The 27232-nt window shown below is 38.7% G+C and overlaps 1 protein-coding gene across 4 annotated transcripts in view; it reads right to left on the reverse strand.

The window, feature by feature from the left end:
• Positions 1 to 27232, reverse strand: part of oxr1a (oxidation resistance 1a) — a 133010-nt gene that overhangs the window by 4820 nt on the left and 100958 nt on the right. For 2 of the 4 annotated variants that reach the window (XM_033981697.2, XM_033981698.2), the window contains 9 exons: positions 24155 to 24262; positions 22666 to 22779; positions 14050 to 14202; positions 13094 to 13278; positions 11446 to 12179; positions 9473 to 9638; positions 5929 to 6094; positions 3897 to 3977; positions 2498 to 2623 (listed from right to left, as the gene is read on the reverse strand). In XM_033981697.2, the coding sequence (XP_033837588.1) occupies positions 2498 to 2623; positions 3897 to 3977; positions 5929 to 6094; positions 9473 to 9638; positions 11446 to 12179; positions 13094 to 13278; positions 14050 to 14202; positions 22666 to 22779; positions 24155 to 24262 (1833 nt within the window). Of the gene's footprint in view, positions 1 to 2497; positions 2624 to 3896; positions 3978 to 5012; positions 5221 to 5928; positions 6095 to 9472; positions 9639 to 11445; positions 12180 to 13093; positions 13279 to 14049; positions 14203 to 22665; positions 22780 to 24154; positions 24263 to 27232 lie in introns of those variants that run through there. The other 2 variants (XM_055227528.1, XM_033981700.2) reach the window with 2 other exon arrangements.

The following is a 27232-nucleotide window of genomic DNA, read 5'->3' on the forward strand; positions in this document are numbered from 1 at the left end:
TGCTTATATCACAACCCTTTAGGTCTTCAAAACCTAATGTCCACTGAAAAAGAAAGCAATAAAGAACAAGGAAAATGGGGAGGAAATGAAACAGAAAGGCCACAGCCACCAATGCTCAATTACATCTGCAGTGACCTTTTCACACAGCATGGCGTTTAAAGAAGAGTAACAGGGCTCCACAGAGCAGAGCGGGACAGAGGGGAGAGGGCCAGTGCTCCCCGAGAGCCGCTGCCTCCTACCACACTGCAGAGGATTAACTGTGACTGTAGTGTGCAGCTAAAGGAGAATGGAGATGTTTGCATTTTAAAGAGAAAATAGTCATGATTGCCCCCACGCCTACACCATGAATGGCACAAAATGCCCCCTATGTCCAAATAGTCACAAACCAGTATGCTTCTTGAGCTGGTTATACCTTTGCAGCAGCAAGATCATTTCATTGTATAGCAAAGATGAAATTTAAATCTGTCAACTGGACAAATCGTTGTAGGAATGAGGACGTTTCGCTGCTCATCCAAGCTGCTTCTTCAGTTCCTTTCATTGTATGCAAATAGCCTTTACTTTGTGCAAAAACAACTATATGTTTTTACTTTTTTTTTCTAATCTACCTTTGTTTAGATTTGTCTGGACATAATATTTAGGAAAGGTCTGGCTTTAATCAGTGAATAAAACTATATAACTGACAGTTGTTTTTTTTTACATGTTGAATGTATTCCAAAGATAAGAAATACTACTTTTATCAGTTATCATTACAACGTAACCTCAACTCTTCCCAGTCCAGTCATCACCCCTCTGGTTCCTAAATGTGTTTCGCTTGTTTCTTGTTGGTTCAGCACAATTCTCTGCGGTACAGCATTGTAATCATTGGTGTGGAAACGATGCCCTGAGCAGATGTGGCCCGACTCACCTCACCTCTGCTCCACTCTCAGCTCTATATGAGCTCCTCTGGGTGATTACGGAAAGCTCTATATTGGCAGTCTATGGGTCAATATGGCAACTGGGACTTATGTGAGTGTTATTCTACAATACAGGAAACCCAGTTGCTCAGGATAGGCTCCTGTCTCATCCTATCTTTAGAAACACCCTCTACAATGAAGACAAACACAGCTGGCAACATGAACAAGAAATTAAATCATAAAGATGTAAAAATTGGTTTAGTGCCAAGAAGTCTTCCAGTAAATAAGTTATTTATGTTATACTTCCATTGTCCATATGTTATATGTTACATGTTACAAGTTAGTCTTGGCTTATTTAGGATATTTTAAAAGAGCAAATTCAGTCATTAATTGTTTGGTATAGTTTTTCTCTTAGCAACACACACTGAACATGCATTAAAGACTCTTGCACTTGCATCTTCTATCATGCCTATAAATAAAACCATTATTTTCTGTGGTAAATGCATTTGTTCATCCACCAAACAACTACTAAAGAAAAGATCTGTGCTGGGATTATGTTTATTACTGCAGTGACTGCTGTTTATTCCCCAAGTATACAACTGACAAATGAAGGTGAAAGGGCACCGTTGGTTTGTTTTACAAATACAACGAGCAAAAATAGAATTGGGAATAGCAAGAAACACAAGATACAAATGTGATAATAAACAGACTTACGACTGACCAAAGCAAAATTTCTGCCAACAAAGAATTCACATGCGGGTCAATAATTAAATCTATTATTACATGTATTACAAAGAACATAAATAGAACAATACAAATATTTTTTATAATGTGAATTATGTTATTGTGGATAAATTGGCTTCAGTCGGTTGTAGTGTTCTGAAATATGTTTTAACGGTTCTTGGAGTCACATTACCCAAAAACACAAGCTGCCGTTCTGGTTTAAACTCTGTATGTCATATGCAGGTCTGAACAGGACCATAGTAGCACAATTTTCTCAAAGAATTATGAGCAACCAATGTTCCCTACACTGCTTAGAAAAGCAGATAATTTACAGTGCTGACCCTTTCAAGGAAGGGAGAGAAGAGAAGATGTTTCAACCTAAAAAAATGCTCTAAGAAGTATAAAAAGAATGCATATGTAACACATATGGTGTTCCAATGTAATGTAACACTTGAAGACAAATTTCAAGTAACAATACCTGAATAAAAGAAATAGGTTTGCTCACTTCCGGTTGAAAACTGCCCCTTTATGGTACAGCAACGTAAACATCATGCAAACATAAAAGTAAAAAAGTGATAGTAAGCACTGATCAATGCCATGATGTCTTGAATGCACGAGGTTAAGATTACTCAAGTGTGCATGAATCAGTCAGTATTTAAACTAATTTTAATAGGTCTCCTTTAACAATACGTAAATTAATATTAATTGTTTATTTGTATTCCAAAACAAGTTGTATTGAATAAAGAACACAAGTTGCAAATTTCTGTACAACTTGTACAACTATTAGTGTAAAAAAAGGCCAGTTGAATAAAAATGTATTTAATTAAAGCAGACGGATCTTAGAGCATTACACTATGGGGCTAACCATACCAAGACTTTACCTTCTCTATCTGGTCCGCCTCCAGGAGGTCACTGGGCTCCTTGAGATTAGGTTTGAATGTTTCAGGCTCCAGCTCGGCCTTGATGGACGGGCCATGTTTGGAGTTGACCTCTTCTTTGGTGGTGATCTAGAAGACCAACAAAAAAAGTCAGACATGAGAACAAGTGGCAGCAAAGTTTATAAGGTAAACTTTTGTATTTTTTAAATGTTTCTATGCAGAAAGTGTCCCCGCTGCTTCTTCTCTTTTCAAATAAACTATATTTTGTGCTAACCATTATTTTTTCAGATTTCAATTTTACTAACAACATACAAAAGGTTAAACTAACTATCTAGAGGTAAAATAACTAAAGTATTCTGGTCTAACACTGGGAGGGAAAATTTTAGGGTGAACATTTTCTATCAGTACAGTGATTAAAGACTGAAGATGACAGCTGATGCCACTTGTCAATGCCAGATGACTGGGTTGGGATTGGCAGGACTGGGATCACAAGAAAAGAGACAGTTTTGAAAGGGGGAACATTAACTCAGCCAAATGAATATTTAGCATTCGGCTGTTGGTACAGTTTCTCTGACCAGCCGACGGTTGGACTTATCTGCTTTATCTTCCTCAATAAAAGAGGCTAATTACGAGTTGCTTTCCCATTGGTTCTTGGGATGAGCTCATGTTTCAGTGCGCATTCAAATCGTGCCTACCTGCATTGTCTCCCTGTCTTTCTACAGCCTATCACTGACAACATCACATTGTCTCTATAGTGCTCCTCTTACTACCCCTTACCAAGTATCCCTAGCTCTACAGTTAATACATTTTAACATCAAAGGCATTTCAAAACGTTTGTCTTTTCTAAGCACTGCAACAAACTAACACACTGGAAGACAGCCTTGTACTTTAAAACAGCCAGGCTAAGACAGAAAGCCTGACACAAGGAGATAAGGCTGCTGTCACGTGACAACCACCAAACTCAAAACAAGACCATTTTCTGCCATGAATGATAAAGATGTTCTTTAAAGCAAGATTTAGCTTCTTCATAAATCACCTTCAAACCAGTTTGGGCTAGAGGTGTTACTACTTACTAGCATACTAACACATCAGACTAAAGATGCAAAAGAGGTTAATGCCCCAACCAGGTACCCCTGACCAAGATTCTAGTTCAAAATCTGCAGTCTGTTCACTGCAGTTCATCACATCCTCCCTTGGTGTTGAAAGATATAGAGAACAAATTTCCCTATAGAGACAAAAGAATACCTTACCTATTACAACTATAAACCTATAACCTTAATTAAAGCAAAGGAGGATGCTTAAGTCTGCAGTGAGGAGCCTAGGGGAGCAGGTTGGTTGTTGATGTGGGCAGTGGAGGCCAGGGCAGGATGGCTACAGTAGGGCAGTCAGTGAATCATGGCACCTGGAGTCGTTTGCAGAGTGAGCGCAGATCTTCACTGTTTAGTGCATCAATTCGACGGTGGTACTCCGTCAGAGACACTACCTGGTGTACAAAGACAGGAACAGGTGCAAACATAAAACTCTGCCAGTTCAGCTGCTGGCTTGGGGAAATAAGGAGAATAACTCTGAAGTTAGAGCTAGTAAAACACTAATGTTTCTAGGTACATTTTTATTTTGCATGTTTGTGTACTTCCTCAATCATCATGTAAAGTAAATGTGGCTTTTTTGAAGATTATATTAAAAAGATCCACACACTGAAAACAATAACAAGTTTTTCTGCTATCAACCACACCAGCAAAATCCATAAAGAACACAACTTCGATTAAGGAAAGTGACTGCATACTACTCCACTGAGAGCAGCTGCCTCTAAATAGAAGTTGGCGTATTCATCTAGACTGGCACAGCATGTTTGACCTCATGTACAATACAAAAATGGCAAGTTATATTTAAATGGCTACTTTAAAAACTTTAAATAATTGGATAACTGGCTCTAGTTCTTGTGTAAATAACTTAGTCAGCAACAAGCAGCATCTTTACAGCTTTCAATAATGCAGCAGAAAGGTAAACTACTGTCTTCATTAATAATAAAGGATTACACCTAACGGGAGACTTAAGTTTATCTGTCCTGTGAGATAACAGCATACTAATGTACAAGTTTATGAAAAGAAATCAGCCAATCCAATTGCTATAAGAAGTTTGGGATAACTACAAGCCAAGACACATTTACGTACAAGTGGAAAAAAAACATGATTTGGCTATTGTGATCTTTGATCTGACCTCAAGCATGCCATAAAAGACAATATTGCGAAACTTTACAAATCAATTATAAATTCCTTGCCCTACCAACTTTTAACAGGCAGCAGACCAATACTCTGTCCTGACACAGGATCACAACAGCATGAAAACAACCCAGCGCTGCATCCTCATGCATATGAGCTGAACACTGACCACTTTGTTTACACTTTCTGATTACCGGCTTACCGGCTAGCACTGAGGCTAGTTAGCAAAAGGCTAGCGAGCTAACGTCCAACAAGATTGTACAGAGAAAGAAAACTTGAATGAGACACAAGGGACGTACACAGGTATACTTAGGAGTCAGCCGTTTCTCTGGGTCCTTTACTCTCCTAGAAAACATATCTTTCCCTCAGAAGAAGGTGATAACATCAGTCACATTACAGATGCTTTAAGTTCTCCTTGGCACCCTGAAGACAAACAGCCAGAGTTGGTGTGGCCTGGCAGCCCGCTGGACTAAAATAGAAACATTTTACTCTTCAACGAGGTCTCTACACGTATCATTCGATTGACATCGCCACCGTCCAATGACAACAAGCGACAGCAGGAAACACAGCTTGTGATTGGACGAACAGAACTTAAAAGGCGGGACGCAATCCGGAAAACCCGGAGGATATTTAAAGGTACAGCAACAGTATCACACACAGTACAGTGCAACTACTCTTTATCAAACACAACATAAGTGCATAAATTGTAAACTTATTGTCTGGGGTCTTGGATGACCAACAATATTGACACTCAACAGACATACACTGACTCACAAGAGTAAACAATTACACAAACATGCAAAATACTTTGTTGGAAGCTATAAGCACATTTCCAAGCAAAGCAAGAGTGAACATCACTTACATATAATATACAATGAACAATACAAAAGCACAATTTAACTGAAATTTGCATCTTCACATTTCAGATGGAAAATAAAAATAATTCACAATGTATTAGATTGTGAATGTTACATAACACAATTACAAAAAGTGATTTAAAAACTCACTAAAAGGCACCACACAATAATAATAATAATAATAATAATAATAATAATAATAATAATAATAATATAGATAAAATATGGATTAGCCAATAGCACATACAATAGAATATATATTACAACTTGTGTATGTGATAATGGCTGAAGACAATACAAAATAGGTGCACTTTTTTTTTTTTTTTTTTTTTTTTTTTTTAGTATTTTTGGACATTACCTCCCACTCTTTGACATTGAGGTCTGTGATGGGATCGTCTTCAGAACTTTGCGAGGCCTCGTTTTTCTTAATGACCATAAAACCAGGTTCTTGTCCCATTCCTCGAACACCCTCCCCATACATGTCCGGACTCCACTGCATGAAGAAGACGTACAGGTGGTCCGACCTATGTCACGGAAAAGACAATGGTCACATCAAAACAAGTTTGCCTCAAAAAGTTCACCTGCTAAACACAGTAGTGCAAATGTAAGAGCAATATTGCAAACCTTTCACCACTTTAATTATATTGTTTCCTAATGCATTTTGAACACCAGTAGTTGGACCATTTCATTCCACTGTCATTAGGATCTATATTTAGATTCATTGCATCCAACAGATCAGTGTGTGGATGCAAAACAACTTTCTTCTGCTAAACTCAGACAAGACTGAAGTCTATCAATCATCTTTGGCCCACAGAAACATAGAGAAAGTGTCAGCAGTCACCTCCAGTCTCTCTCTCTAAAACCTTCAACTCAAGCTAGAAATCTAGGGGTAATAATGGACTCAGACTTGAACTTTAACAGCCACATCAAATCAATAACATCTGCAGCTTTTTACCACCTAAAGAACATTGCAAAAATCAAAGGTATACTGTCAAAGCTAGACTTAGAGAGACTTATCCATGCATTTGTCTCCAGTAGGTTAGACTACTGTAACGTCCTGCTCACTGGCCTCTCCAAACGAGCCTTAACACAGCTGCAGTACATCCAGAACGCTGCTGCTCGGGTCCTGACTAGAACCAGGAAGTACGAGCACATAAGTCCTGTGCTCAGGTCTCTGCACTGGCTTCCTGTAGCTCAAAGAATAGACTTTAAAGCAGCTCTGCTTGTGTATAAGTCTCTCCATGGCCTAGGTCCAAAGTATATCTCCGACATGTTAGCGCCATATGAACCATCTCGCACACTGAGGACTTCAGGGTCCGGCCTCCTGCTGGTGCCCAGAGTCAGGACTAAACATGGGGAATCGACTGAAAGGTTTTTATTCTGCACTTTTCTCTTTTAATGGTACATTTATGATGATTATTTGTGATTATTTATGTTTTGATTTGTGTGATTTTACTGTCTTTCTTATTCTGTAAAGCACTTTGAATTACCTTGTGTACGAATTGTGCTATACAAATAAACTTGCCTTGCCTATTTATTCCTGTAATAAAAATATAAACAATTTAGATATTAAAAACAAGCACTGTATGTACCATACAGTGGTGTAAAATATAACAACATAGTCGTGGTTGTCTTCAACAATCCCAAATAACTGATTGTCCTTTCACTTTCACTTCGTAAGAAACCTGGAAAAGTGTATAGCTCACAGAGGCATTAGCCTGTGTGTCTACAGTGGACATAAAAGCTTGTAAACACTGTTATGGTTGTATATATAGCTCATTCAATAGCCTTTCCTTCTGCCCCACACTAATGCAGGGCCACTTAAAGACACATCATGTGGGTCGCCTCCCATCTAGGTCAGGCCAGTGGTGTCTGAACAAAAAGGCCAATGAATTACGGCGTTTTCAGGGCTGAATCTTACTCTTTCTACACCTATGTAAAGCTCTGCTTACTAAGTCAGTCAAGAATCTTTGTACCATAAGATTCAAAGGTCAAAAGAAAAAAGATGAGTTCATATGGTTAAAGTAGAAAAAGACAAATAAATAAAGTTAAGTATACACATTATATTATTATTATTAATATTATGAAACTATTACAAATTTAATGTATTTTTAGTTTTTTGAAAGTTAAACTGAACTGCAATCTTTTGAATATCTATTTGAATGTGCAGTAGGGCTGCACAAGATATCATGAAAATACTGCAATATTGGCTGATGCAATAATCAATATTGCAAGAAAATAAATATATTGCAACAACACAAAGTTCTTCATTTTAAAGAAATGTATTGTTTTTTGGAAAGTATTCATGATTTTCCCTAGTAACTAAATTGTACACTAGTCTTTGGCTGGTCTTGGTTTTGTCTTGTTAGTTTTTACTTTGACACAGTTTGAAAAGTAAATGAATGCATGTGCATTTTTATTTTAAATTATCTGAACGTATTGCTACAAAAAGTATATTAAAATAATAATTGCAGTATCATCACAATACAAAACATACTTATCGAATAGCTCATCTTTTTTCTCTTATCATGCATCCAAATATGCAGTAACAGAAAGGGAAAAAAAACAACAACAATGCGATAACAAGCATGATTCCTAAAGTTTAAACCGACTAATGAAGTAGAGGACAGGGCTCTGGCACCTCATTACCATTCACAACATGTCATATTCTTAATGATTTATGATACCGTGACAAGCAAGAATGATATGTCTGTTTGATGCAGATGTGAGCAGAAGGCATCCAATACCAGCAAAACTCTAAGTTTAGCCTTGAAATGTTTAAATTGGTACTAAATTGACTGCCACAGCAGCAGATGATCTAGCTTTATTCCAGTACTACTATCCTTAGATCTTCCACTTTGCAAGACTTGGGACAGGTATAAAATGTGTTACGTCTTGTTGATGGATTATACATTATTAACATTAAAACGGAAACTACAGACTCTCACAGAATTATATTAAAAGACCACTGCAACAAAAGCTTAGCTTGCCTTAAATGCAGGCTAAAGTTGATTACAAAGAAGTATTTGCCTTTTTTCTTCACCTTGAAGAATTACTGTACTGAAAAGAGGCCAGATGCCATGGATATGACCAATCGCCCCTGGATCTAGCTCATAGCACAACTGACCAAAATAGACTGACCAAATTAAATTATCTGCACCACTGGGACTTGTAATTCACCACATATAAACATATTAAGCAGAACTGCATATATCTTCTTGTAATGTGTCTCCTTCTGGTGTCAAGATCAGTAATGCAATTAAAACCAACTGCTGACTTGGCGAGATCGAATCAACAAGAGCAACCAAGCATAGCAGGAAATATATAAACATGTTGTAGCTATATTGAGATCATTTAAAACACAATCAATTTTAGCTTAGGACAGGAGAAGTTCATCAATTTTAAATATGCCATTCATGATGAGTTCAGGCAGCTGATTCTTTACAGGAGCAATCCCAAAGTGTGTGTGTCTATTTTATGAGTGAGTATTATATTAATTATACATGGCCGCCTGGTGAGGTAGTGCAGGGAGATCGCCTGGAGGAGCAGGGAAATCTTTTCTAACAAAGAGAAGATTTTTGATTGGGTTACGGAAATATAAACCAAGGCCTCTTATATATATAACTTTGTCAAGTAATGTCTCAGTGTGAGTAAACTACACCTATACTATACTATACTGAGAGAACTGAAATGCTTTCTGAATCTAAAGTAATAACATCCACTGTCTTTTTGTCACTAAACTAGAATATTCATAAGAACTCAAGGATAATGGTATCTATTAAATTGGAAGGTTTGTTAACATACAGTTGGTCATATAACATAGAAATGATACTATATTAATGTAAATGAAAGCTTATAAATTTTACATTATAATACTTTTTAACAGCAGTATTGGCCCTGACCTTTCTTGAGGCACAGCAAACCAGTACTCATGCTTCTTGCCCAGCTGAGCGTACTGCTGCATGGACGCACTGGCATTGGACACAAACGTCTTCTTCATGGGCTTCCCCACTCGCAGACACAGAAACTTGTGAGAACGCTGCTTCCTCTTCTCTGTCGACACTGAGCCTGCAAAACATATTACTCACACTGTCACAAGGCCACGCAAGACCCCCTCTGTTACATTATAACCACAATAAACAAAGGATTTATTTAACATAGTGCTATAAGATCTTCTTTCACAAAAAAAACGAGATACACCATGCTTTCTGAGTATGAGGCAGTGAGTATAGCTATAGTCTAGTCCTGACATTAGAATCGATCAGTTTTTTTGTCCTATTTATTATTGGTTTGGAACAACTACTAGGCAGATGGTAGTTATTAGACTACACAAAAACAAACTAAGATAGGGAAGTACCTATAGGAGGTAAATAAATTAGGCATAATTGAAGCAATACAACTAACAGAACCTATTAAAAAAACTCACACAAGTGGCTTGACAAATGACACAAAACACTAATATGCATTAGCAGCTAAAATCTTAGGGGAACCAATTTGATTTTGAAATCAAACTCGTCTTAATGCGTCATGTTTTTGAAGCTGTTGCCGCTGGAGCTAATGTGTGCAGAATAAAGGGCAGGCCTGCTGAGAGACGCCTGTGCATTAGGGGAGCTTTTGTAACCCAGCACTCTGCGGGACAATAATTGCAGAGGAAGAAAAGGATAATTTCTCTCCCACTGGTTTGGTCTGTTTCTTCAGAAGTAGAGAAATCACTGAGAGACCACAGTGACATGTCTCACTAGCGAGTGGGACTAAGTGAGTCATTGAGGCTGACAGGCAGAAGCTTTTCTCAGATAAAACAATACAACGCCAATCACAGTTACCAACATGTCACAAGTTAATGTCAGCAGTAGTTATTCCGAAGCAAAAATTATTGTGGAAATGGTATGAGAAATGGTGGCAGGAGTGGTAGAAATGCTTATAGTATAAGTGTAGTATATAGTATCATTGTAGCAGAAGTAGGGAGCAGCAATAACAGTTTGCAGTTTATGTTTGTGATATATTTTAATAATTTATGATCATTCATAATTTCAAAATAGCAAATTAAAGTTAGATAAGAAATAGAAACTCCAAGGCTTTTAGTCTACAAGAGTTTGTATTTGGCTTATTTGGACCTTTTGAGCTACATTATTTTAAACCTGAAATCTCAAATTCATTTAATTTAGATAATTAGGACACAAGTACTCAAAATGACTGCTCAGGTTACAATCACTAGACACAAGGATGGGAGGAAAGCCAAAGAAGAGATTTATATTTTATATGAAATAGTACTAGTCTAATACCATGTCAAAACCAACTTTCAGAGCAACGCTAAATAAATAAGATCGCTCTGAAAGTGTTTTGATGTCAGGTTAAATCGCTGCCTCATATCCCCTCCGGTTACAAGGTATGTTTGTGGCATTGTGCCGTTTGATGGGCTTTAGCTTATCGCCTGGAGGTGCTGTGCAGACCACCAGAGCTAAAGATCAAAAGGCTGCATAAAGCTACGGAGGCCTCACTAGCCCACACACATAGATAACAACAGGGCCAGCACTTTCTCAACATCTTTATTTTCTCATTACTAGAGCCAAGCCACACAGGGACACAAGGCTATCGGGGGCTAACATGAGAAATTCTACTGAGGAAAGACATTTGCTTTGATACAGTTGAAAGGGGATGCAATGTAGAGCTGCACAATGTAAAATGAGTTATATTAAACGCAGACAAAACAGGTTAGTCAAGACAATTTGAACATAATTAGAGCACTTTTAGGAAGGAGGTGGACCGAATAATTACTCAAACATAATTGATATAACAAAACTATTCCAGGTATTTTGCAATAAAATTAAAACACTAGGTTCTAGGGACTACAGTTCTGATTTGAAAGCATATTTACCCTCTCTTGATTCCTGCGATCCATCCTTTTGCGTCTCTTCTCCACTCCCCTTCCTCTCCTTGTCCTGTTGCATAGTGTCTGTTTTGGAGACGACTGTCTCCTTTGGACTGGATGGGACAGCAGTGGTTGTGGAGCTATCTGGAGCACCTGTGGGGTTAGGGACAGAGCTTTGAGACACTGGGTGAGAGTGGCTGTTGCTGGGATCCAGCTCTTGGCTAGTGGTGGTAGTGCTGGTGGTAGTAGGTGTGCTTGGTGCCTGTTCTACACTGTGCTGCTTAGATCCCATGGCTGACTGGTTTTCAGTGGCAGTGTCTGGTGGATTGTCCTCTGCAGGGGCGGGGGTTGTCTCGACTGGGGGTGTGGCCTCTTCCGTCACCTGGGAGACAGATCCAGAAGCTTGGCCATTGCCGCCAACCTGAGAGTCCGCTTCTTCAGCTTTAGGTGTTTCTGCTTTAGGTGTTTCTGCTTTAGGGGTCTCCACCTGGGTCACGGTCTGCACAGACTCAGTGGATGCGCCCGAGGACTTGTCCATGTGCAGGTCTTCGTTGGACACCAGCTCCTCCTCGCGGATAGGGGACAGCTCAGATTCAGTGAAGACATCCTCAGAGATGGACCCCTCAGTGCTGCGCGGGGCCGTGCTACCACTGCCATCATTGGCCCCTGGTTCCCTGAGGCGCGGCTCCAATTCCTTCTGCTGCGATGGGTGTCTCTCTGAGGGCAGTGGCTCCAGGTCACTGCGGAACAAACAGGCAAATAGTGAATGAGCTGCTTGAGCTTTTTGCCTATGAAAAAAAGTACAACCAAAATTCATGCACCATTGGCACCAGACCACAGTTTGAGAATCACTGATCTACACATGTCTAGAGCACCATAACTAGAGCTGCAAAAACAATTACAGAAAAAAACTGCAGACTAAACAGTGGGTGGAAACACCATGAAGGAGGCTGCTTCCTTGTGCATAGAGAGGTGAGCCATCAGTGTAGGAGGGTGCAGCCATACTTCATTAACCCTGCCGTAATTGCAAATTCCTTTTTATTTTGCTATGTGGAGGGGAAAGGATTAGACTGCTGGTTCACTGCTGATGCAATCTGACCAGGCGTGCAGCAGAGAATGACAGCGATTACAGCTACTTAGGTGCATTTCTATGTGAATGGAAAATGGAGAATTACTTTGTGAAGGCACATTTAAAGCCTGGCTGATTTATGTGGGAGTAAATCTGAGTTAGAGCTCATTTGTAGCTTGTAATGCTGCATGTTATTTCACTAACTACATGTATAGACCTTCTTGCACTCACCGCTTGATTTAGCCTATCCACAGTATATTAATAGGTTAGTAATTGTCTCCACTCCACTAATATTGGCACCCCTTTCAAAAAGTTAACGATCAAAATTGAAAACGTATACTATATTTATAAGTACCACATTTATTGGAACCACAAATGCCCATAAGTGATTTCTTATGACTTTTCAGCATTAGTCTAATAATTACTATATTCAAGTGTACATATTAGAACGGAAGGTGACTCTTTCTCCCAATAAGGCCATCAAAAGGTCCTTACCACTACAAGGCAAAGCTATTTACATTAATGTTAAGTTTGAGAGTTTTTTCAGTTTAGATTATCATTTGGTTTAAACCTATAGTTTCTTACTCAGGTACGGTGTCCCTGATCTTGGGGTCAGTGATCTCTTTAAAGATGGCGGCCGACTGCACCTCCTCCAGCGGACACATGATGCCGTATTCTTCGCACCCATGGGCCTGCACCAACGGATCCATCCGGTGGGGGTCAAACATGATGTTGTTGGGTGTCACCAACAACACTCCGCTCACTGCACCCTAAAATTACACACATAACAAACAGCAATGACTTTCTCTTGTGTTTAAGGAAAACGTATTACGGTCTATGTAAATTATAAACCATGGGTAATTTTGGATAAAAAATAGGTCTAATCCAGAATAACCAAGACAATGAAAGTAAAAGATCGTACTACAAAGATCAAAATTTGTGTCAACTACAACTTTCTATATCAAGTTTTCATTAATATAATGAAAGGCTTTTTTTATTTTTCTACACTACATTCTCAGAATCCCAGATAATGTTTCTTTTTACATTTAATCAATCAGAAACAGGCATGTTAGACTAAAAGTAATCAAAAGTGCCCATACAGAACCAGAGGCCGAATCCATTTGAGCCCACAAATGTCCTAAATCAAGTAGAAGGTATTGACTGGCAGCACTGACCACTTCAGTGCTTTCATTTGGTAGCTGGGAGTGAATCAGATCTGGTTCGATACAATGAATGTTGGAGTCTAGACTGAACACTTGCAGTTTTAGCTAAGATAGGCATAACGTACACATATCTGTAGGATGGCAGTTTACAAGAGCAAATAGCATTTTTTAATAGCATTTGAGTAACTCTTTTAAATAGCTGGCACAGGAACAAACTTAACACAGTACACAACTTGTCAAATATCTGGTGCAAATTAGATCAATTGTAATTTGACCTGAAAATAAGTGACAGGCTTTTTTGTACTCATTTTAGACCAAACCTTGTGAATAACAAAAAACATTCAAAAGTAAAAGTATAGCTGATAAGAAAAGGCTTACTTTTCCATCAGTAATGTATTTGCAGTTGATCTTGAGGAACTTCTCTGTGAGAGCCTCTTCCTCTTCGGAGGTGGATGAGACCACTCTGGACTGACGCAGAGCTGAAAACACGGGCGGATGGACCCCTTCTGGTCTGGGTGGGCCATCAGAGTCCTACAATGGGAGAGGAAGGGACAATGAAAATAAACCAGATCAAAGATAGATGCTAAGGTTATATTAATCAGTTTTGTAAAAAAAATAAAAATAAAAAAAAATCTATAAAATAGAAATTTAGAAATTGTATACAAAGATAGAATGCTATTAATGCAAATCTACTTTCTCTAGCCAATCCTTCTGAAACAATATAATCACCTTAACCACCACCAAGATAATTGTATGTGGGATCATGGATGTCTAATCATTGTAAGAGTAAAACAGAGACCTAAGCCTTAACTACTGCTCCTATTCTCCCAACATGTCTAGGTACAGTTTTATCATTGTAGACACACACCTCTGACTGACCTCCAGAACAAAACCTCCGCTATGTGCGTCATCACTGCAGTCTGTACATTAAAAGCCAAGATACGACAGAACGCCTGTGGGTGAATGTATCTGTGCTGTTTCTTTAAATGGCATGTGCAGTCTAATGTGAAGAGATCTCCACATTATTGATGAATATGACATTTGCAGTATGTGGCATATGCAGATAATATTAGTACAATGAAATACTATAATCAGATACCTCAATAAAAAATACACGTATCAAGGAAAACTTTTAGCCATCATTATGGTTAATAATATGTAGGGTCTAGTCAACGTTTTCTCCCCAAACCAAGACTAGATTATTTCATGAAGAAAACCTCTTTATAGGGTATTCAGTTGTCACATCCATCCAAAAATGTTCCATAATAATCTAGTGCGATCTTTACAATTTATTATAGTACTTTATCACAGGGATAGAATAATGAAGAAATACCACAACCTGACCTGAAGCAACTATGGCATTTTACTGGCATTTCCTTAAAATGTGAGAAAAATTCTACTATAACATTTTCATTTATCAGTCAAACATCTCCAGAGCAAAATCCTTCCCACATTATAGCACTATTTAGGAATCATTCCCAATCATTCCATTTCCCAAAAGCTATGAGAAAATATGCTTACAGGCCATAAAATATTATATCCTACTATTACAACAGACAAACCAATAGGGTCAAAAACACTACTTCCCTTAGTAGGTATGATTTGAGTGTACATTTAGGTGTTTTTTTATGATACATTCTTTCATGTTGACACAGACTGTATGCTTTTGGACAATTTCGTTACAGCTTATTCATCTCTATAGAAACAGTGCGGTGTGCCACAGATGGTGAGTGTGCTGGGCTGGAAACACAAGGCGTGGTGGGTCTGCTGGTGTGATGTCTGTCTGAATGGCATCAATGGGGCAAGTCTGAGACATTATGTGGGATCAGACAGACTGGTGTTTGGTGAGTGGGTACAGTGGAAGACATGACGGGCTGGTAGGTGAGAGGATTTAAGGGGAAAAAAGAAATATAGGAGATAAAAAACAGTATATTCTTTTCTACGTCCATTGCCACTCAATCTACCACCAGGCAACTATTCACACTCACACAAACACTCCCATTGAGTGGGCCAGTCTTGCTCATGTCAGGAAGGGGAAATCAAACAACCAAGGGTTATGACGGATTTAGTCTGACTGCAAGGCAGGTCTGGTATGTACTTTGAGCAGGTTACTTGCAGATTGCCTGTTACACAAACTACAACAACTGTGGCACATATTGCCTAAAGCAACGTGGTTTCATGTGGGTTCACACATATCTAATGAATTGAAAACCTTTTCCTTACCCAGATCCGCACCTGCACTCCACCAAGATCATGTTTGTATTGGTATTTTTGTTGTTGAAAAAAGGCCATGTGATTTTTGAACCCTACATATATAAATCAGAATCTGATTTTTTTTATAATTGCAAGCTAATCACAAGTAAGTACAGAGAAGTGGGCTGAGATAGGGGGTAGGTAAAAAAAATGACATTTTCTAAGAGAACATAATATGTAACATTTAAGGTCTGCACAATTATATATAAAGGAAATAAATATTCAGATGTCAATAATACATTTTTTTACAGTGAAAGTAAATGTGATAGTTCACCTTTAAGGGCAAATGAGGAAATAAGGCTAAACTGGGATGAAGTGATCGTACCAAGAGATTTATTAATCCAGGAGGGCAAAGAAGACAGTAAAACATGGGGATAGGAGAGAGGAAAAAGCAAAACTGGGGAGCAGTGTGTGGGAGGAGCTGTAAAAACATAAAAATAGAAGTTGAGTCAGCAAGTCTTATATCAGGGAAGCTTCTAGTTCTTGACAAAAATAAATACAAGTTCTGTTATCTCTAAAAGACAAATGCTGAATAATCCACACTTAAACACCTTATTTCCTCTCTGGGGTTGCCACACAATCACAGAATAGCTTCTATAGTACTACTAACAATGCCACTAGAATTACAGCCTTAACTGGTTAATCTGTCCATAGAGAAAAATATATTGACCATTGGAACACACAGCAACTTCTGGACTAAAAATAAATCTGCTTTTGCCAGATCTATAGTAAGAAAGCTCACATTTGCATGTATGTCATTCCAATATTGGACATAGTTTATTTCTGTCTCCCAATAGAATTTATACAGTCTCCAGCTCCACACAAACAGCCTGCAGTCACTGACCCACACAGCACCAGTAGCCCAGACACTGACGGCCCAGGAGAGCGTGGGGGCGAGTGGTCTGCCAAAGCCAAATCATGCCTCCAATAGCAGAGCAAATAATGAGTTAAAATCTAAAATGCTGCATTGTTGTTAAAATTGGAAAATTTGATCCTGAAAGTAAATCATTAGGAGGCACGGTGGCACAGCGGTTACTGCTCTCGCCTCACAACAAGAAGGTTTTGTGTTCAAGTCTTTTCTGTAAAAGGTTCTGAATCTCAGCTGGACTTTCTAGGTTATAAAAGGGTCAAATGAATAAATACATCTTTCCTTTGACCACCGACATATCAGCCCAAAACTTTCAAAAACTAATAGCTAATGCATGCATCTGTGTCCTTCCTCCTGTCCTTCTCAAACCTGGGACAGATAGAGCAGCTTCAGGAGCCAAAACATGTCCGCCCTCAGAGAAAGGCTGAATAAACAGCACTGAATATTCCCTGTGATTACATCTGACACATCTGAAGATGGGATGCTATGTGTTGGTCACAAAATGACAGCCATCACACGTCCCACACTGTACATGAGAAAACGCTGTGTCACAGTCATTTAAAAAAAGCTGGGAGCATAAAACAAGCAGAACACTTTTTACATTTTGCATGTACTAATCAAAAGTAAACAATCAAAGTTAAGGGCTTATTTGAACTGATTATGATGATGAAACACACATTTCAAGATCCTCTCACTTCTTTTCAATATAAGGAGTCAACTTTCCTTCTGCTTCTGATCTGATCTTTGAATAGTGTTTTCTGTTACATGTTGCTACTGGCATCCACAGCTTCATTATGTGCCTGGTCACACTGTAATACAAGGATGTCATGATAGCACTTAATAATGCAGTACTTTTCAGTTATTTGTGGAACAAGGGCAATTCATTTCAGTGGCGGTAGCCTATTGGCTCATAGAACCTTCTTTTTCAACAGAAAAACTAGTGACTTGATAAGAGATGAATGAATCAAATCCTTGTATCTCATTATAATCAATGTATATCACACATATTTGATACCTAGTTCAAGACACTCTTAATGGGCTGACATTCATAGTGTATCAAATATTGTAAATGTAATATTAATGCATTAAAAAGCTGTGATTTTCTCTATAGGAAAACAACCATCATATAAATTAGCTATGACGTGACAGTGATTAGGGCTCCAACCTCAATACACTTACTGTAAAACAGAAGTGACTGCATAAAGTGGGAAGGATGAAAATAATATTACTGTACATCACGTGCCATTAAATATAAAACAAAAACAAAAAAAGAAAATAGCATGGCTCCAACTTGACTTACAACTTATCCTGGAATGACCGGAATTTTTTATAAAGTATTTTTTTACTGTGTGACATCAAAGGGAGAAAAAGAGCATGAGCAGCAGAGTGGAGGGCTGTGGCAGAAATTTAGAGATGAAAGTGGTGCCACTCCGGCTGAGAGTAACGGCTGTAGTGGTGTAGCAGAGGGGCGTTTGAGGTGAGGAGGGAAGGAGGGGAGGAGAGAGTCTGTAGGGAGGGCAAGGACGTACGGACACAGTTCTTTTCAGAAGTAGGGGAGCAAGGTTTATATTGGCAAAACTGTATATAAATAAATAAATACATATAAGGATGGTGTTCTGTTGATGAAGTGCACACATTATACTTTGTTTGGATGTTTACACAGTATTGTAATTTTGCATATCTTCAAAACAACTATCACAATACTACTGAAGTTTCCATATAATCTGGTGGTGTTGTTCTTACTAAAACAACTTCTTCAAAAACATCCATTCAGAGAGAAGACCGCCTCTCCACAGATCTGAGTTGTAAATGATCGCCTGCTTGTCTCCATGGAGATTGAAATTAAATTTAAGTTAAATGCCATACTGTGGAACATTCCTGACAAAGCAATAATATAGAGTCAAGCAGGTGGCGGACTCCATCAGAAAAGTTACATAGTGTACCTTTAACCAGCACTAAACCAGGTTGTTATTCATCTCTAAAATCAAGTAGCTTTTCCAGTCTGGCCATATCTACTGCATGATAATTAACATTTGCATCACATTTTGGGAAAAATGTGGCCACCAACAGGAGCCAGTAGATCTACAGAGAGAGACTACAGGGGAGGGCTAGTTCTGAGACAGGCAGCAATATGAAAGCTTAGGCTACACAAATCAATATCCTTTTAGCCTCCAATCTATCACTCTCTTTCTACATTTCAAAGCACAAGACAGAAAAATCTCAACTGCATGGACAAATGTATAGTTCACACAGAGGCCTGGGGGCAAATATGAATAAAGTATGCTGGATCGTTTGCATTAAAATGATTCCACTGTGACATTTCAAGAACAAAACAGGTGATATTATACGTGAGTGTCAGTGATATTAGTGCTACATGTCTGTAGCAGATAGCAGATGTAGATTTCATAGGAGGCCTTCAGGTAACACAACAGGCTTTGACCTTGACAGTGGAGAATATCAAAAATCAATCCACAGCTCCACCTTGTGGACATGACCATGTTCTGCAAGAGAGAGCAGACAATGAGGAGGATACATCAAATGAACAAGAAGTCATAAAGTACTGTGAAATTCAGCTTTAAAACAATGTGACAGCACTTGAGAGGAATACAATGTTTCTAAAGAGCACAAATACAAGAGTTTAATGGCGTCATCTCGGACCACCACATGAAAAGGATTCTGGGCAAATCACACATCTAATTTGAGTATATTTCTGAGGGCTGCTTTGTCTTGCTCTTCTTTCTCATTCACACTTTTGTTGTTTATCATCTGTCTTTGCATCATATCTCATGAATTTCTATTTTTTAGTCAGTGAAAGAGTTAATAAAATGCACAAAAATATGTGTCAGGGTACCAGAAGAAACCTACACACAAAGAAACTTCACACAGAATAACTACACATGACCTTGGAATTGAACCCCAGACCTTGTTGTAAAATCTAAAACAACTTGTAATTACTAGATTGCCAATAAGTGGTAAGATGACGTTTGTCCCATGGTAATGTTACATACAATCTGGAATATTTTAAAATTCAATGCGTTTCAAGCCTGCTAGAATATAGTTTGTATGCTAATCGGTGTATTAGCTGTAGGTGTAATAGTCTTTAAAACATACTGGGTGGTACCAGACCTGCTAAACTACATCGTAGGGCTAATTTTAGACTGTGACCCAGCGGAGGAGAGGAAGGAAGGATGCAAGCAGAGTGGGTGGCCGGCAAGATGCCAATAGTGTGGAGGTGATGAAGGTGATGTGGACACTGTGTGAGCTGCATTAAGAGTCAGAGCTCTGGACAGGACAAAGAGGACACATCTCCCAGTACAGATGACCGAGAACTTGAGACTGCCAAGAAATGCACAGACTACAGCCGGGAAGTCCGCCTGCTGGCAATGCCTACACACATAGAAACACACAAATACACGCACACCACCCAGACAGCCAAATAGTGATCTAAGCCTGCAAGATGTGTTACTTTGTGCGGCCAACACTAGCAGGGCCAGCAGGCAGACCCAGAGTAAAGAGCACTGACTCCTCTGGTTCTATGTGCAACAATCTTCTCCATTTCATTCATTCAAGTCTTCTAAATGTTGTTGTAAATGAAGAAGACTGTGTTGAAGCATCTTCAATAAAATGAAATGCTAAATAAATTTGCACAGCCGAACTACAATGGGTTCACTCTCATCTTCATTCATTATTGAGATTTACTAGTTCACACACAATTTTATGGGAGGATGGTCACTACAACTGAGCACATTTGAACTATTTTCAAATGGCTTTGAAATAATCTGCTGAAGATGAAAATAAGTGTATTTCCTCTCACTGTTTTGTCAACTAATTTCTTGCCTACATTGCTTTTACAAACCCTCCCACAGACATTAATTTGGAGCCTTGTTGTGATGGGCATAGCCAGAAGCCAATTAGACTCATAATTAAAAGATGCCAGGATTTCTTTAAACAAAACAGAAGTTGTTTCAGTTCTCACTGCTGTTTGCAAATTCAAACGGCACCTGGTGGTTGGTGGTCGAGTTGGAAAAATACCATGTACTAAAAGGAAAAAGATGGACACACAGGCACACAACATCTCCACAAACACACACTGTGGTAAGGTAATGCTCGCTGTCCTCTTGTCCTCCAAGCGCACTTCCTCTTCTGCACACAATAATTGCTGCCTGGCTGCCTGTCTGGGAGCTGGCTCTTGTTCATTAGTCGCTTTAAATATCAGACCCAGCATCACTTTTAAAGGCTTAATTTCCATGGCAGTCTCAACCCATTTTCCCCCAACCCGCAGAATATGCTCCCCTTCTTGCTCTCAGAGGCGTGACCCAAATAGATAAGTAATAATAAAAATGCTTTTATTTCAAGGGAGACATTAGTAAGGGAGAGTGTGTGCTTTGCAGTGCTGTGGTGGGAGGATGTGGGAACTGAAGTGACAGTGATGACGATGAAAGACAGCAGAAGCCATTTTCTTACAAAGTGGTGCAAAAAAAAAAAAGTTGGTTGCCATGGAGAGCAGCAAACAGTGATAATTCTTAAGGGGAAACTGGCCGCTTTAGGTGGCTTTTAATGATTGGCTCATTCTGATGCTGCTGCAGACACTGTAGCTTAAGGGAGATGGCTCAAATTACATGACTGCCGCTTGGTGAAGACAAGGATGGTTATGGTGGGTTTAACAGAACAATAAGGAATACAATACAAGGAAAAGGACTGCATATAGTATAAACATGGATAACTTATCACAAGACTTTTTGAAATTAATTTGTTAATATAACTGAAAATAATACAACTGATAAATTAATTAAAAATGCTTAATGTCATGGACAATGTTACATATATTATTGTTTGACATAAAATAACCTGGGTATTTTTGACAAAGGCACACATTACTGGTTACTAAAACGATCTTGCTGATTCAACATTTCTTATTTCCATGAAGGTGGCATCTATGAATAAGCTTTTTCATACTCCATACCAATGTAAATACACCATTAAGAGATGTTAAGGAGAGTTAAACATCATACACTTGTTTATGATGTAGTTATTGTAGTCTGTGTAATAGACTTCATAACAGGGTCAATGACGCCTTGAAAAAATGTGCTTTACAGCACCAAATAGCTGTAAGAATCTTTGGCCTTGAAAAACATATAAAATGCTGCATATGACACCATGTCTGTTTTATGTTCTGTCCTCTAAAGTGCAGTGTGTTATTTTCAATTAGCACCTTCAGGATGGCAATTAGAAAAGTTAAAAATGGCAGATAGCTCTGGGCCAGTATTTATTAGAGCTTTTGTGGATGTGCTAGGACAGAGACAATGACTGCACTGCTATTACTTTAATTGTGTGTCTAGGTTTTCATGCAAGGCTGGAACATGAACTCTTCCCATGGTGATGATTAGTTGACGACTTCTTGCAAGCAGGAAAATGGAAAACCAAATTCCTGCCGAAGACAATGGTTCTGATAAAAATGTAATATAATACAAGTGTCTCTTGTGTATGCGTGGTCATAATGCCATGCCTACATTGTTAAAGGTTCTGGTGGAGGATCTGCATGGAGGCACCTGAAATGTTCCACAGTATGGCACTAAAGTTGTATAATTTGACAGACGCGAACATACAAACATACCGAGGCGAGGTAATGACAAGGTAGCCCCTCCCACAGGAAGTATGCATGTTTTTCAAGGTATTTCTTTAGAAACTGTAATTGAATACACGCAAGAAAAAAATCTGTAACAAAACTAATCAGTAACATTTCCATGGATGCAAGCAGGTGGCGGCTCCCACCCGAAAAGTTAAATAGTGTTCCTTTAACTTCTGTTACGATGAACTCAAGATATTTAGTTTTTAACGTCAAGTGTGTGCAATAATTTGCGTGGTCAACATACCGTTACTTTGTCTAAATCAGCTTCAGGGGATGTGGGGGATAAAGGGCTGATGGGGCTGAGGGAGGGGGAACTTCCAACACTGGAGATGTACTCGGGATCAGGAACGTACAGGACCTGTAAACACAAGGCACCATGTATTTACACAGGCCAACGGGCAAACACACACACTCAGATACATAGAGATAAAGGGCTATCTATGTCTCACACACACATGCACACCTGGTTTATTCAAGGTAAATAACATAAAAGCACTTTGTCACAATCATAACACGCACAGAGCAAACAGAGAGGGAGAGTGATGATAATGGTGTGAAATGTATTTTTACTTAACTTCCTGTAATATTTTCATCATTAGATGAATAACTGCAACAAGGATGATTGTTAATGATAAATATGTGAGTAATAATGTGCAAGCTAGGGCTGTGCAATTTATTTTAATTGAGATTGAGATTCAGTAATTTCTAATTAACTAGGGTAATTTTAATCGAGGTTCAAAGCCAGTAAAAACATGTGGTTTGGAGCAGATTGTATTATTTACTGTGTGTTAAAGACATTTTAAAGTCTCATATTCAGAATATTGAAATACAGTTTTATTTGTTTTTTAATAAGACAAAATAAAATTTAACCAATGTTTTCATTTTATGCATACCTTAAAACATGTTATGCATCTCTCTATGTCATTAAATGGGGATACTGAAAATGGCATCTTCTCGTATTAATTTCCAAGCAATTTGCCTCTGCATGTTAGACCTGAATGAAAAATGAAGTACAGTGCTGCCGTAACATTATGATATAAGGCAATACAAAGGCTTGGACAATCTATAGGGACATTAATAACAGCCTTAATTAGACCTGCAGAATATCTACCGCATGGACGAGAAATACAGGTCAACTGCATTAAAACGACTAATGTGGTTAAGATGGAAACTAATGATTTTGTACCATTGATAACCTTATACAGATGTGACCTGATTTAATGCTAGATAGAAAAATTTTCAAGGGTGGTGCTATAGCTTCTGAATTGGATTTTCAGTATTGTTTGCACAGCGAGAGAGACTGCCAATAGGACTGGTAAACGTGGCTCATCTCCAAGAACAATTCAATACCAAAAAAATAGACAAATATAATGTTGGATTTTTTATTTTTATTTATCACACCCCATAGAAAACACTTGAGAAGGCAATTTTATAAGAATTTCATATGATAATATTAATAAATATTAATAAAAATCACTTCCCAAAAGCCCTAATTATTTCTTTCTGTGCAACAGCTATATTTCTGCCTTCAAGTGTTGACCTGTATGCATATATGTCAAACAATTTTATATGATGTATCTGACATTTAGCTCATTGAATAACAGATAAAATATATAGATAACATAAAGGTTTAGCTGAGACTGACATGCAGCTGCAGTTTTAGTCCCTTTTATGCACTCATTTAGTAGTATGAGTTATGTGTTATGTAATGTTGGTAGCATGGTTGCACACACCTGGCCAGGCACCACTGCTCTGGAGAAAAGCTTGTTAAGCTGAACCAGCTCGTTGGGCGTGGTGTCAAACTTGAGTGCAATGCTGTTCAACGTGTCCCGCGATTCCACCTGGGCCACAAAATAAGAGGACACAAACATCACACAGCTGCTATAAATAACAAACTTCAATTTTTACATAGAAAAGCAAAGCAAAGGGAAAGATACTGAGAGCAAGAGATTTAGCAAGAAAGAATGGCATGTTTTCTTATTCAGGAAAGTGTGGAGTCTAACAAGCAACAAGCGTTAGAAGGACTAAAGACCAGAGAGAAGACACATGCATACATAACATGGTTGCTACAGAAAACAAAGGGGCAATATACAATTATGAAAAACAAAAAGAAAAGCTTGAATTTATCAATTTGGGAGAATAGAGATGGAAACACTACTGACAATAGCTTCATGGACAAGCATTCAAACTCGCATTATGTTAGCTGGAGCAAATCACAAAATTATGGTTGGCTATAACAGAACCTACAGTTAGACAAGGAAGACATACGGCCTTCACACAAATTGTTATTAGCAACTCAAGGATTCAGCCCACAACCTATTCACTGAAAGGCACTGCAATTTGTACTTGATTGTGATGGTATTTGATTTTGGGAAAGTATGCAAATAAGCCCAGTCAGCTGTGTTAGATGAACGGATTCCCATGGGACATAATTTGGTTGGCAAAAATATGAAGTGACATGTACGTTAGTTCAATATCAAGTTACTTCATCATCTGTAAAAAGGGTTGTGTGGGAGTATTCATTTTCTCTCAAAGTAAAACACAACCAATCATTTAATTTGCTCATACAAAAAGAAAAAAAAAACAACAAAAAAACAATCTCACTACTTTTCCAAGAAAGCCATTTGGGATCCATCAAAACGCAATGCTGAAGACTTAACAAACCCCAGGGGAACAATTCAGCAAATGAACAGAGCTTTGAGAGAATAATAAAAATACATGGTAATTAACTGTAGGTAATGAGGCAACAGATCAAGATACAAAACCCCTGGATAAACACAACAGTTACAAAATGCCATAACCAGGGGTAGGCAACCTGCGGTTCCAGAGCCACATGTGGCTCTTTCACCCTTATTTATTTTCCCAGGCTCCACGTGGCTTGGGAAAATAAATTATACGTATTTAATTGAAATGTATTTTGCTTGTGTTAGTTATTTTTTAAATTGTAGTTTAAATTGGAAGATTATTGTGGTCTTGAAATATTAAAATAAAATTATATTTTATTATTTTTTGTCGCTCAAAATAAGCATCACACTCGCAGAACTATGTTAAAAACAAATACCACTCACACCTCACAGACGACAGCTTACAGTCCTGCGTAAAGATACAGTCCCGATTTGCAGACGCTGTGCGCAGAGGTTCAGGAGCAGAAGCCTCTGTAGTACTTCATGGATTTCATAAGCAACACAAAAGTGTTATACAAAGTGTACAGGTAAAAAAACAAAACAAAATATACAGTGTTATCTTCATTTTAGATGTCAAAAAGTATATGTATATATATATATATATATATATATATATATATATATATATATATATATATATATATATATATATATACCCAGCAGGAATCATAAGCTGGCCAAAAGAGGAGATACATACCAGACATGTTCAGACCCGAAAGCTCCTGACCATGCATGGCACGTTCCATCCCAAATCCAGCACCCTGAGACTGTACGTGAGCCATAAGGAGGTAGGCCGAGGACTAGTGAGCCTGAGAGCCGCAGTCCAGGATGAAACAATCAAGGACAAGGCCCCAACAGATGACGTGCTCAGCCAATGTCTCAGACAGTGGAGCACAGAGGAAGAGATGCTGGAGGAACCATCATGGAAGGACAAGCCCATGCATGAGATGTACCAACGGAACATAACCGAAGCGGCTGATATCAAAAAATCCTACCAATAGCACAGAGGCACTCATCCTGGCTGCAAAGGAGCAGGCCTTGAGCTTTAGAGCAATAGAGGCCCAGATCTACCACACCAGACAAGACCCAAGGTGTAGGCTGTGCAAAGAGGCCCCTGAGACAATCCAGAACATAACTGCAGAGAGCAAGATGACAGACATGGAGCAGCATAACCAAGTGGTGGCCATAGTGTACAGAAACATCTGTGGAGAGTGCGGACTGGAAACCCCAAGGTCAAGATGGGAAATACCTCCAAAGGTAGTGGAGAATGATTGAGTCAAGATCCTGTGGGACTTCTAGATACAGACTGACAGAATGGTGATGGCGACCCAAGCGGACATTGTGGGGGTGGATAAAGAACAGAGCAAAGCCGTTGTGGTGGACATTGCTGTACTAAGTGATGGGAACATCAGGAAAAAGTAACATGATAAACTAAGCACTCGGGGCAGTGACCCCCAAACTGGAGGAGTAGCTACAGGAGATCCCAGGAAAAACATCAGACATCTCAGTCCAGAAAAGCTCAATACTAGGAACAGCAAAGATACTGTGCAGATCCTTAAAAGCTCCCAGGCCTATGGTCCTGAGTGTGGAAAAGAGGGGATGAGACCACCCGTAGAGGGTGAGGATTATATATACACCGGTATATATATATATATATATATATATATATATATATATATATTCTTTTCTTTCTTTTTTTTTTTTTTTACAGTAGCACAAATACAAGCATCAGTAGTGTATATTTCAGTAGGTCAAGAACCTTCTACTTGAACTCAGCAACTGCCCCCTGAGTGTGACACAGGTGCTTTTGCCTGTCTTTACTAGTTAACATCCATACAACACAGATCTGCTCCACACGTCTGAACTAGTTAAGCATCTAACAAGCCCAGAGGGAGTTTCCTGCACCCAAATAAGGACGACAACCGTGACAGGAAGGAAGCACTTGTGAGAAATATGCTGTAGAAATGAAAGTGGGAGCTCACAGAAGAGGACCCCAGAGGAGGAGAGAGGTTGACTCAGAGCTGGTGTAATTAGGACAGGATAATGGTGCTGTGTGTTTTAGTGCAGCTGTCCTGGGACATCTCTCTGCATGTTAGATATGAGAGTGCACTTTTAAGCCTATTCATG

Source organism: Periophthalmus magnuspinnatus, chromosome 16 (genome assembly GCF_009829125.3).
Source record: "Periophthalmus magnuspinnatus isolate fPerMag1 chromosome 16, fPerMag1.2.pri, whole genome shotgun sequence".
In the NCBI taxonomy this organism is placed as follows: Eukaryota; Metazoa; Chordata; class Actinopteri; order Gobiiformes; family Gobiidae; genus Periophthalmus; species Periophthalmus magnuspinnatus.